We start from the raw sequence: 13,025 nt of genomic DNA, 5'->3' as shown, positions 1-13,025 counted from the left end.
TTGCCCATTCCCGGTTTGGAAAAGAACGGGGTTGGATTTGAACACTGGATTTCCCCATTACCTGACAGTATCCTCTCACTGCACACATAACAACAGTGACTATACTTCACCTGCAATTCATTGGCTAGAATTGCTTTGGGTTATCTGGAGGACCTGTTAATTCAATGTAACTTCCTTTCTTCTGGGCTTCCTCTTCCAGGTGTTGCTTTCTCTGGAAAGGATTTTTCCGTTCATTATTTTTATGCTTCACCTAATGGCCTAGTTTGGGTTATACTTGATGCACAAATTATAGTTATTTCCAGCATTTACTTTTATTTCCAGTTGATCATGCTGCCTTGTTAATTACATGCATATGTTTTGCACCTGAAAAAGATTCTAAATAAGTTAAATTAACCCCAAATATAAAATAGATGAATGTATTCATTTAAAATTCTTTTTAGAGTACCCAATTCATTTTGTTCCAATTAAGGGACAATTTAGCATGACTAATCCACCTACCCTGCATATCTTTGGGTTGTGGGGGTGAGACCCACGGAAACATGGGGAGAATGTGCTAACTCCACACGGACAGTGACCCAGGGCTGGGAACGAATCTGGGACCTCGATGCCGTGAGGCAGCAGTGCTAACCACTGTGCCACCGTGCTGCCCAAGATGAATGCATTAATACTTACACTGTGCTATGTGACATTCAAAAATTACCAGGATTAAACAAGTACTTGTGTTAAGAAATCCATTTTCTCAAAACCATCTGCTAATTTGGTCAGTCACTCAAAGGAACAATGGAGATAAAAAAAAGAATTGTATTTAATATGAATAGTCAGAGTCAAAGACGTTTATAACTATAGTTGGATGGAAAGCCAAATACTCAATATTTGGCATTTGTGGACAGGAGGAAATTGTTTCCCTTGGTGGAGAATTCTAGAAACGGGAACATAGATTCAAGATAAGTGAAGAAGGTGTAATGGGGACATGAGGAAGAACTTTTTTACGCAGAGGGTAGTGGGTGTCTGGAATTCGCTGCCCGAGTAGTGGTGGAGGTAGAGACCCTGAACTCTTTTAAAAGGTACATGGATCTGAACCTTAAGTACTGTAAGCTACAGGGCTATGGACCAGATGCAGGAAGGTGGGATTAGAAAGGACACCTGGGGCTGGCATGGACAAGATGGGCTGAATGTCCTCCTTCTGTGATGTAACTGTTCTATGGTTCTATGGTTTGTCAGCCGCTTTCTATATTGAGCAACAAGTTTAGCTTCCAACACATGTTTATCACAGGTACTCTACAAATCATTCAACTAGTGATGGTTACCTTTAATCAAAGTCTGGAAATCTTCATGAGAGACCTTCTTGGACTGTAGATCAATCTTTAGTGACATAAGCAGAGTGAAGAGGAATTTGTGATTCTCATACAGACCCCGCGCTGTATACCTGAACACTTCATAGGTGAGATATTCAATGATGTTAGCAATTCGCTTAGACGTGACCTGTGATTTTGATGATTTCTCCATGGATAAGTCAAAAATACCCAGGAACTGTCGAAGTGATGTCTGGTACATGATATTCACGAGACTCATTTCGACGATGAGGAAGTAAAGGTTGCTGCCACGTGAAGCAACCGGCCGATACTCCTCACGGGCGGCATTAATCTTCACTTCTGTCTGTGCAGCTGTGTTCAGTTTTTCACTCACCTGCAAGTAAAATTAGATTTTCAAACACCTTCGACCATAAAATAAATGAAGAAAAAAATCCCTTTCGTTTTGAAGGATAACTGATTCAAACTCTGAAGAGCTGGTGTAATATCCTCACCACAATGGTTCTCCAGAAGCCCCTGTCTGGGCTCAGTCCATCTTGATTTTTCTATTTCTACGGTATCAACATTATTTTTCATATTTCCTGGGAAGCAGTATCAATTCACACTGGCGTGGGGACTGGCCGGTGTGGAATCCTGGGAGCTGGGAGATTGCTGTCTCAAATGGACAGTGCCTATTTAAATTAGCCTAATGGATCAGTTAAATTTGTTTATCTGGATCACGCTTACTGAGAGTGTGATCCAGATCGCCATGGCACCGCTGGTCGGATGCATCACGCGTGGCTCAGCATCTGCCGCAAAACCCTTTTATGGCCTCTCCCGCTATGCACCCGGCATAATAGGATCGCCGTAGGGTGCAACACAGTGGGGAAAATCACGCCCTGTGGATCAACTAGTCAGACCCAGAATAATACTTTTGTCAGTCATTTTTACCTCTTCAGCTGTTATCTTAGTGACCTTAAGTACTTCAATCAATGACTCATCCTCCACCAGAGAGCCTTCTGTGCTGGTTAGACGAAATAGCAGGTTATCTTCCAACTCTTGCATTCTCCGTTTGTTTGATGTGACTTCTTCCATCAGTTGCACCCTCTCTGCTTCCAACTCCTAGTGTAAACCACAACAATTAAAAATGTTAATAATCTGGAAACTCTTCACAAAGTTTACCAACCTACAAATTTTCTCCCCTCCTCTCCTGCAAATGCCAACCCATGCGAGAGTATGCGTCCATGAGCAATCCTATCATCACCCAGTGTTCACAATTATCCATCTTCTATATCTTCTGATTGGATAGCAATTAGGAGTGAGAATCCTGGCTTGTATTTCCCCTATAACCGGGGGAATGAAATCACTTACAGCTCTTCATTGCTCCCATTCCTCACTTTAGCTGGAATCAGTAAGAAATCTTACAACACCAGGTTAAAGTCCAACAGGTTTGTTTCGAATCACTAGCTTTCAGAGTGCAGCTCCTTACTCAGCTGGAATCAGCAGGCTGGTAGAATTTAACGCCTTTCCGCTGTGTATTGCTCAATACCATACTAATACATTGACTCAGTGGAGATTTTGACAGTAGTTCATTTAAGACCAACAGTGACCCTGGCCCAAATCTTCCAACCACAGTGTTGGAACTGCTGCATTCAATGTGATCAGTCAGATACCCGTTTACCTGGATACATTTAAAAAGGCCAAAGTACCAATCCATGATGCATAGGAACTTCCTCAACACATAAATCAACACAGAGAACTGAGAAGAGAATCAGCGTAGCAGCAACACTGATTTTTATGGCACGAGTTGGCACAAGATAAGCTTAAGTGTCCATTGTGCATGTTAGTGTACCAGTGAGTGAGTGAATGTGATGAATGAATGGGTATGATGGGTATGTGAGTGAGCTAAGGGCGAAGTGGGTAGGTTGGTGAGGTAACTGGGTAGAGGGAGATGGGTAGGTGGGTGAGTAGGTAAGTGGGTGAGTAGGTAGGTGGGTCAGAGAATAATCAGGTCAGAAGAGGTAGTCACGTCATAAACTAGTCAGGTTGGGTTGGGGTGGGTATAAGTGTGGTGGGGGTTGTCTGGTTGAGCTGGGGGAGGGTAGTTGAGTGGTGTAGCCATAAAAAATGGACACCAGTATACAAAATGGAGAACTGCAAAGACTGCAGGGAAAAATGGACATAGTCCAGGACAAACAGCTTGCAGAAGCTTTCAACAGTGAGACACTCGTAAAAAACGGTTTCCCCACAGCTGCAGAGTCCAAGCAGCGATGTTAATGGGAAAACGATCTGCATACTAATGAGGTGATACCGGGACAGTCCCAGATACAATAGATACATTTAAGTATCGATTGATACTTTTCTATAGCTACCCAGCCAGAATGGCACCAACGAAACCAGGACAATAAGCCCTAAGAACCGCCCCAGCCATCAAGGAACGACCCTAGGATAGGGGGGTTCGAATCATATTGATTGGGAAAGACCCAATCGATCCCCAGCAGGTGAGAGAGCCCGCCCCAAGGGGCACGGACCTCTGGGGACCTATAAAAAGAAGGTCCCGCACATGGTTCTGCCTGTTGCATCCCGACTCCGGCCTCCGACTCCAGCCTCCAGATCCTGTCTTTCATCACCGGCCGTTGAGCAACAGCCATCTATCAGTAAGTGCCAAAACGACTATCGCTACGTGACCCAGGCATTGCTTGTACTCTTGCCGACTATTAGCGAACAGAAGTTTCAGACCAGAAAGGAACAAAGGCCTTGTCCCCTGACCTTGCTTGTTCCTACTTAGATAAGTATTAGTCTTTTAGCATGTGCATGAGTATTTATTATAATTGCTATAATAAACTCTAATTGTTTTGGACTTACTAATCGATGTATGACTTTATTGACTTGAACTTGACCTTAGCACTTGTGACGGTGTCTCTTACGGCACCTGGCGACTCCAGAGCATAGAAATAAGAAACAGAGCCAAACGAGTGTTAAGCACACTGCCTCTATTGGAGGAGTGTTAAACACACTAACTTAGAACGACCAACAGTGGTTAGGGGGTCAAGGAGGATAGTTGGAAGAGGGCCGGTCAGTGCAAGTAATTGTGGGCCAGGTGTACCATTATCAAGGAATTAGACGAGGATCTTTCTGTGTAACATTTCCTGGGTAACTATTCAATTAAGTCCCACAGAACTGTCCGAAGTCTCTGATTCTAGCTAAGCGTCGGAGGCATTTTCAGAGGGTCCTGAGGAGCAGGAGAATCACCCATCAAAATTTCAAACTTTCTGCCTCTATCCCACCCCTACCTCCCGGAACAAAAATATGATGGTCGGGTTCCTTTTTAAAGGAGCTGGGTCTGCTAAAGTCAGGACGTTTCACGGCTTGACCCTCCTGCTTCCTACACAAAAATCCAGTCCTATGTCTCCATTTCTGGCCTCTTTGGTAGACAGAACAGTTCAGATAAGCATGGAAAAGTGTCACTGCACCCTGACCCTGTCAACATTGGCAAAATAGCTGGTGAAAATCGAGATGGACACATCTAAGCATTTGTATTCACAGATATTCAGGACACATATGCTTTATGACATACCAGAGACTGCAGTACATCTGTTTACAATAAGATGTCAAGCTTTCTTAATCTACAACTCATTTCATTAACCTTATCACATATTCTCACTAAAACTCACATTGCATTACATAACATTTCTGCAAATTACTTCCCTGTCAAATGTGTGACATGCAACATGACAGCTCTGAAATATTAAGCACCATCGGGTGGATCAATATTGAAAACTCATCTAATTATCCAGCCTAAAATCTTCAGAAGAACATTGTTAAAGAAGTTGTTAACTCCAAGCAAATGCACACTTAAAAACAATTTTGTTTTAAATTGAGAAATTTATCTTTGAAAGATTCCTCCAATATCAAAGTGCAAAATAACTGCTTCTTGTAAGAGGAAAAGTTAAGAAAAACTAAGATTTCTTAAAGTGTCCTTTTCTAATGAAATCTGGGTTTTCAATTCCAAAGATGTATTAATAATAATCTTCATATTAGTGTCACAAGTGGGCTTACGTTGCAATGAAAGTACTGTGAAAATCCCATAGTCGCCACACTACGCCGCCTGTTAGAGAACACTGAGCGAGAATTCAGAATGTCCAATTCACCTGACAAGCATGTCTTTCAGGACTTGTGGGATGAAACCAGAGCACATCCATGCAGATAAAAACAAATTACTGCGGATGCTGGAATCTGAAACGAAAGGGACAATGCTGGAAAATCTCAGCAAGTCTGGCAGCATCTGTAGGGAGAGAAAAGAGCTAACGTTTCGAGTCCGATAACTATTTGTCAAAGCTAACAGACAGAGAGAGTGGGAAATATTTATACTGTGGAGTGAGAATGAAAGATGAGTCATAGCCACAGAAACCCAGGGAAACCGGGTGCTTATGGCCACAGAAACCAAGGGGAAAGAGTGCTAATGGCAGTCCCCAGAGAGGACAAAAGATGTGAAAAGTCAAACAGCAGGGAAACTAACATCAGAGAATGAACTGTAGGTGTGTGGGGAGGGGAAGGGGGAAGCAAAGAGGAGAAAGGTGCAGGAAAGAAAGAAATGGTAAAAGATAGTTAAAATGAAATGAAAACAAATGGGGCGAGCAAGCCAAGAACAGACATGTGGGCATGGGAGCAGGGTCTTTTGTTAAAATGGCAAGCAGCAGGAAGGTCAGGATCTTGAATGCGCACAGACCGAAGATGCTCAGCAAAGCGATCACCCAGTCTGCGTTTGGTCTCTCCGATATAGAGGAGACCACATTGGGAGCAGCGAATGCAATAGACCAGATTGAAAGAGGTGCAAGTGAAACGCTTCTTAACCTGGATTGAGTGTTTTGGGCCTGGAATGTTAAGCATGGAAGAGGTAAAGGGGCAGGTGTTACACCTTCTGCGATTGCATGGGAAGGTGCCATGGGTGATGGGAGAGGTACTGGGTATGGTGGATGAGTGGACTAGATTGTCTCGGAGGGAATGGTCTCTGCGGAATGCTGACAGAGGGAGTGAAGGGAAGATATGTTTGGTGGTGGCATCACGCTGGAGTTGACGAAAATGGCGGAGGATTATGCTTTGCATACGGAGGCTGGTGGGATGAAATGTGAGAACAAGGGGGACACTATCCTTGTTCTGGCATCCATGCAGACACAGGGAGAACGTGCTGAATCTACACAGACAGCAATCCAAGCTGGGAGTCGAACCGAGGTCTGCAAAGCAACAGTGATAATCACTGCGCTACTGAGGATTATTGAAGTGGGAGACATCCATTTCAGTAGAAGTTACGAGGTTGATTGAGAGTGCTGCTGAGGAACAGGTAATTGTATGTGTCCAGATACAGCAGGCACTCGCTTACGTGTTCAGGATAGAACCTCAGTCACCCCTCAGTTCAATTGTTAGTAGTATTCTAGATTTAGCTTTTAAATTATATATTTCTATAAGGTCACCTTTCAGTTCTCTCCTTTCTAGTTCCCTCCAGACTTAAATGTTCCAATGTTCTTTTGACCAGTCTCTCATATTCCACGTTGTGTAAAATTCAGGTCACCCAAATCTCTGCAGCCCATACCCTAACTTACACAAAATACCATTCATCAAAGATTCCTTTCCTTGTTGATCTATAGCGCAGTGGTTAGCACTGCTGCCTCACAGAGCCAGTGACCCGGATTCAATTCTGGCCTTGGGTGACTATCTGTGTGGAGTTTGTATGTTCTCCCCATGCCTGCGTGGGTATCCTCCGGGTGCTCCGGTTTCCTCCCACGATCCAAAGATGTGCAGGTTAGGTGTATTGGCCATGATAAATTGCCCTTATTGTCCAAAAGGTTAGGGGGTTATGGGGATAGAGTGAGGGTGTGGGCTAGGTAGAGTGCTCTTTCAGAGGGTCAGTGCAGACTGGATGGGCCAAATGGTTTCATTCTATGATCCTATGATTCTGGAATTTCAATTTAAAAGTCTCACTCCTTCATGGTCTTGGACCAGATTTTCATGGTTCTGATCAAGAAAAAAATGAAGCTGCAAAAGGAATGTACATAGCCGGCTAGAGGCATACCCAGGCATCCTGGCCGGGATTCTCCGACCCGCCCCCGGGTCAGAGAATCCCCGGGGGTGCGCGAGAATCGCATCCCGCCGCCCCGAAGCCGGTATCCCCATTCTCCGCCGCCGATTCTCGGGTGCCCGCGGGATCCCTGCCACGCCGGTTGGGGGCCGTTGACTGCCCCCCCCCCCCCCCGGTGATTCTCCGTGCCCCGATGGGCCAAGTGGCCGACGACTTTGGCCACGTCCCGCTGATGTGGGTTACTCAGGTCCCACAAGGCGGGACCTGGAATAGGCGAACTCCACGGTGGCCAGGCCGGCAATCAGGGCCTACCGATTGGCGGGCGGGCTGGATCCGTGGGGGCCTATTTTACTCCGCACCGGGCCCCTGTAGGACTCTAAAATATTGCCCGGGGGGCGGCGTGGAGAAGGGAACTTCTGCACATGCGCGGAAATACACCAACCGTTCCGCGCATGCGCGAACTCACGCGGGATATTCGACGCCGGCAGGAGCTGCGGTGACCACTTTGGTGCCAATCTAGCCCCATAGGTAGGGGAACGTTCCCCATGAACGGGGACCGTTGACGCCGGAGTGGTTGGCGCCGCTTTTTATGCCGGCGTGGGGACATAGCCCCATTATTAGAGAACCCCGCCCCCTGTCTCCGTTTCTAAACCCGGTCATTTTCACATGTACTGTAAATTGTTTTACGTCCTTTATAGTTCACACTGAAATGCTGTAACATCAGTGTTATCTGTGTTCATGTCATTCAACATTGTGTTTGCCAAATTGTTACTACTGCCAACTGGCAGGCTGTCAAGTAAAAGATCAACTTTATAATTGTGGAAAAGGATTCAGACAAATTTAAAAGTTAATAAAATGGATAAAATGAGAGAATACATTTTACAGTATCGAAAATGTAGCTTTTAAAACATTTATTTATGGGATGTAGGCTTCGTGGTTAGGCCAGCATTTATTGCCTATCCCTTTAGAAGGTGGTGAGCTGAGTTCTTGACCCTCTGCAATCATAGAACATTGAATAGTACAGCACAGTACATACAGGTCCTTCAGCCCACAATATTGTGCTGACCATTTATCCTTATCTAAGATCAACCTAACCTACACTCCTTCAATTTACTGCTGTCCGTGTGTCTGTCCAAGAGTCCCTAAGGTGTAGGTACATCCATCGTGATGTTAGGGAGGGAGTTCCAGGATTTTGACCCAGCGACTGTGAAGGAACGGCAGCACGGTAGTACAGTGGTTAGCACTGTTGTTTCACAGCTCTATAGTCCCAGGTTCAATTCTCGGTTTGGGTCACTGTCTGTGTGGAGTCTGTACGTTCTGCCCGTGTCTGCATGGGTTTCCTCCTTGTACTTCGGTTTCCTCCCACAAATCCCGAAAGACGTGTTGTTTGGTAATTTGGACATTCTGAATGCTCCCTCTGTGTAACCGAACAGGCCTCCAGAATGTGGCGACTAGGGGCTTTTCACAGTAACTTCATTGCAGTGTTATTGTAAGCCTACTTGTGACAATAAAGATTTAAAAAATATATATATTTCCAAGTTGGGGTGGTGAGGGCCTTGGAGAGGAACCTCCAGGTGGTGGGGTTCCCAGGTATCTGCTGGTCTTATCCTTCTAGATGGTAGTGGTTGTGTGTTTGGAAGATGCTGTCTAAGGAACTTTGGTGAGTTACTGCAGTGCATATCGTAGATGGTACACACGGCTGCCATTGTTTGTCGGTGGTTGAGGGACTGAATGTTTGTGGAAGGCGAAGCAATTAAGCAGGCTGCTTTGTACTGGTGGTTTTAAGCTTCTTGAGTGACGTTGGAGCTGCACTCATCCAGGCAAGTGGAGAGTATTCCATTACACTTCTGACTTGTGAGCTGTAGATGGTGGACAGACCTTGGAGGGATGGCAGGTGGTAGGTTGCTTGCTGTAGGATTCCTAGTCTTTAACCTGCTCTGTTAGTCACAGTATTTATATGGCTAGTCCAGTTCAGTCTCTGATCAATGGCAATAACCAGGATGGTGATTGTGGGGGATTCAGTGATAGTAATGCCATTGAATGTCAAGGGTCAGTGGTTAGATCCTCTCTTGTAGGAGATGGTCATTTTTGGCACTTGTGTGGCACGAATGTAACTTACCACTTGTCAGCCTAAGCCTGGATATTGTGCAGGTCTTCTGCATTTGCACATGGACTTCTTCATTATCTGAGGAGTCATGAATGGTGCTGAACATTGTGCAGTCATCTGTGAGCATCCCCGCTTCTGACCTTATGATGGAGGAAAGGTTATTGATGAAGCAACTGAAGATGATTGGGCCAAGGACACTACCCTGAGGAACTCCTGCAGTTGTGTCCTGGAGCTGAGATTATTAACCTCTAACCACAACAACCATCTTCCTTTGTGCCCGGTGTGACTCCAACCAGCAGAAGGTTTTCCCCCTGATTCCGATTGACCAGTTTTGCTTGGGTTCCTTGATGTCATACTCGGTCAAATGCTGCCTTGATGTCAAGGGTAGTCACTCTCACCTCACCTCTGGTGGTCAGCTCTTTTGTCCATGTTTGAACCAAGGTTATAGTGAGGTCAGGAGCTGAATGCCCTTGGCAAACTGAGCATCTGTGAGCAGGTTATTGCTGAGAAAGTGCCTCATGATAGCACTGTTGATGACTCCTTCCACCACTTTGTTGATGATGGAGTAGACTGACAGAGTGTTAATAATAATCTTTATTGTCACAAGTAGGCATACATGAACACTGCAATGAAGTTACTGTGAAAAGCCCCTAGTCGCCATACTCTGGCACCTGTTCGGGTACACTGAGGGAGAATTCAGAATGTCCAATTCACCTAACAGCACAGCACGTCTTTCGAGGCTTGTGGGAGGAAACCAGAGCACCCATAGGAAACCCACGCGGACACAGGGAGAAGATGCAGACTCCGCACAGCCAGTGACCCGAGCTGGGAATTGAACCTGGGACCCTGGACGCTGTGAAGCAACAGTGCTACCCACAGTGCTACCATGCTGCCCTACGGCACCACGGCTGGGTCTGATTTGCCCTGTTTCTTATGTATAGGACACACCTGGGAAATTTTCCACATTGTCGGGTGGAAGCCAATGTTGTCGTTGTGCAGGAATAGCTTAGCTAGGGAGCACAAGTCTTCAGTACTATTGCCAGAATATTGACAGGCCCCAAAGCCTTTGCAGTATGCAGTGTCTTCAGCCATTTCTTGATACCACGAGGATTAAAACGTGTTGGCTGAAGACTGACATCTGTGATGCTGGGGACCTCCGGAGGAGACAGAAATGAATCATCCACTTGTCACTTCTGGTTGAAGATTGTTGTGAATATTGCGGCCTTGCCTTTGCACATATGTGCTGGGCTCCTCCAGCATTGAGGATGAGGATATTTGTGGAGCCTCCTCCTCCAGTGAGTTGTTTAATTGTCCACCACCATTCGTGGCTGGATGTATCAGGACTACAAAGTTTAAATCTGATGCGTTTGTTGTGGAATTGCTTAGCTCTGTCTATTACTTGCTGTTTGTTTAATTTTAATTTAGAATACCCAATTTTTTTTTCCAATCAAGGGGCAATTTAGCATGGCCAATCCACCTACCCTGCACATCTTTAGATTGGGGGGGGGGGGCGGGGGTCAAACTCACGCAAACACGGGAAGAATGTGCAAAATCCACACGAACAGTGACCCAGAGCCTGGATCAAACCTGGGGCCTTGGAGCTGCAAGACAGCAGTGCTATTTTTTGGTATGCTTGATGTTCCTCCCGGCATGTTCTCCTGCACTCTTCATTGAGCCAGGGTTGGTCCCCTGGCTTGGTGGTAATGGTAGAGTGGGGGTTATGTCGGGCCATGAGGCTGCAGGTATTAGTTGAATACAATTGTGCTGCTGCTGAGAGCCCACGGCATCATATGGATGCCCAGTCTTGAGTTGCTGGATCTGTTCGAAGTCTATTCCATTTAGGAACACGATGGAGGGTATCCTCAATGTGAAGATGGGACTTTGTCTCCACAAGGACTGTGCGGTGGTCACTTCTACCAGTATTGTATGGACTGATGCATCTGCAGCAGGCAGGTTGGTGAGGATGAGGTCAAGTATGTTTTTCCCTCTTGTTGGTTCCCTCACCACCTGCTGCAGTCCCGGTCCATCAGCTATGTCCTTTAGGACCCGGCCAGCTCAGTCTGTAGTGGTACTACCCAGACATTCTTGATGATGGATATTAAAGTCCTCCACCCAGGATATATTATGCACCCATGCCACCGTCAGCACTTCCTCCAAGTGGTGTTCAACATGGAGGAGTACTGCTTCATTAGCTGATGGTGGATGGTGTGTGTAATCAGCAGCAGTTTTCCTTGCCCATTTTAATCTGAAGCCATGAGGCTTCACAAGGTCCAGAGTCGATGTTGAGGATTCCCAGGGCAACTCTGTGCTGACTGTATACCACTGTGCCACCATTTCTGCTGGGTCGGTCTTGCCGGTGAGACAGATCATACCCAGGAATGATGATAGTGGTGTCTGTGACATTGTCTTTAATGTATGATTCTGTGAGTATGACTATGTCAGGCTATTGCTTGACTCGTCTGTGAGACAGGTCTTCATACTTTGGCCCAAAGCCCCAGATATTAAGGAGGAATTTGCAGGGTTGACAAGGCTGGGTTTGCCGTTGGTAACAATGCCTATTTTTAAAAGGTTTTTCCATTGCTTGTATTTAGTCTAGATATCTGATATAGCAATTCTGAAGTCAGCTTACTTTCTTGGGGAGAGTTACACGCTCCTGGCTCTACTCCAACAGCCTAATCGTTTTACAAATATTTGACTGTTTACACAATTGCTTTGAATTGTCAGATGGTTTGCTTGGGTAGTTTATTGGGCTGTTCAATAACTTACAACTATTATAATTGGGATTGTGAGTTCTGTTCATAGGTGAGGGAGGGGTGAGTGGAGTACGGACGTGAGGAGTTAAGGGGATAAGGTTAAGGAGGTGAGGGGTTGAGTGTGGTGAGGACGAGAGGTGTTAGAGGCTCAAAGGTAAAGAGGGTTTAAATCGATCATAGGATTATCCCTGATACACCACAACGGTGGTGTTTGACACCTGAAAATTTGGCGCAGAACGGCCACCGATCCTCCATTTGGTTGGGGGCTAGCATGCCGCGGCGTGCAACATGGCGCCGGCCGTGCGTCAGATTCCCAGACCACCCCCAACAATTCTCCCAGCCCCTGACAAAGTCCCCCATGCCCGCGAATCGGCCCTCCCCCGACTGTGGCAGCGCTGGACTGAGTCTGCAGCCGCCGCACTGAATTCCCGACGGATGATGGCACAAGCGACCGACACCGTTGGGAACTCGGCCAGTCGGGGGCGGAGCAACGGTGGGTGGGCCTCAGACAATGCCGATATGGTGCTTTGGAGGGGGCGGAGCATCGCGAAAGCGGCGCTGCCCCAATTTGGTTGGAAAGGCTTTGTCCGGCCGGTTGCCAAACGCGTGTTCGGAGCTGTCAACCGGAGAATCCCACCCCACGTTTCTGAAGCACCCAAGTCTCTTCAGTTCTTCTCAGCAACCAGGAATGGATAAAGTACTCAAGGTGACCCAGAGCACAGTATTATTACGGGCCAGGATTTGGAGAACCCCAAAGTGTACCATGGAGTTCACCTGACCTACAGCTTTTAATAGATTTT

The 13,025-nt window shown here is 46.2% G+C and overlaps 1 protein-coding gene across 2 annotated transcripts in view; it reads right to left on the bottom strand.

Annotated features, from left to right (window-relative positions):
* The window catches only part of dnah5l (dynein, axonemal, heavy chain 5 like), a 493,661-nt gene that overhangs the window by 115,154 nt on the left and 365,482 nt on the right, over window positions 1-13,025 (bottom strand). For both annotated transcript variants that reach the window (XM_038797876.1, XM_038797875.1), the window contains exons 66-67: window positions 2,241-2,411; window positions 1,308-1,686 (exon numbers count right to left, since the gene is read on the bottom strand). In XM_038797876.1, the coding sequence (XP_038653804.1) occupies window positions 1,308-1,686; window positions 2,241-2,411 (550 nt within the window). The remainder of the gene's footprint in view (window positions 1-1,307; window positions 1,687-2,240; window positions 2,412-13,025) is intronic.

This window comes from Scyliorhinus canicula, chromosome 5 (genome assembly GCF_902713615.1).
Source record: "Scyliorhinus canicula chromosome 5, sScyCan1.1, whole genome shotgun sequence".
Taxonomy (NCBI): Eukaryota; Metazoa; Chordata; class Chondrichthyes; order Carcharhiniformes; family Scyliorhinidae; genus Scyliorhinus; species Scyliorhinus canicula.
The sequence above is the reverse complement of the archived record's forward strand: the minus strand, read 5'-3'. Positions and strand labels throughout refer to the sequence as shown.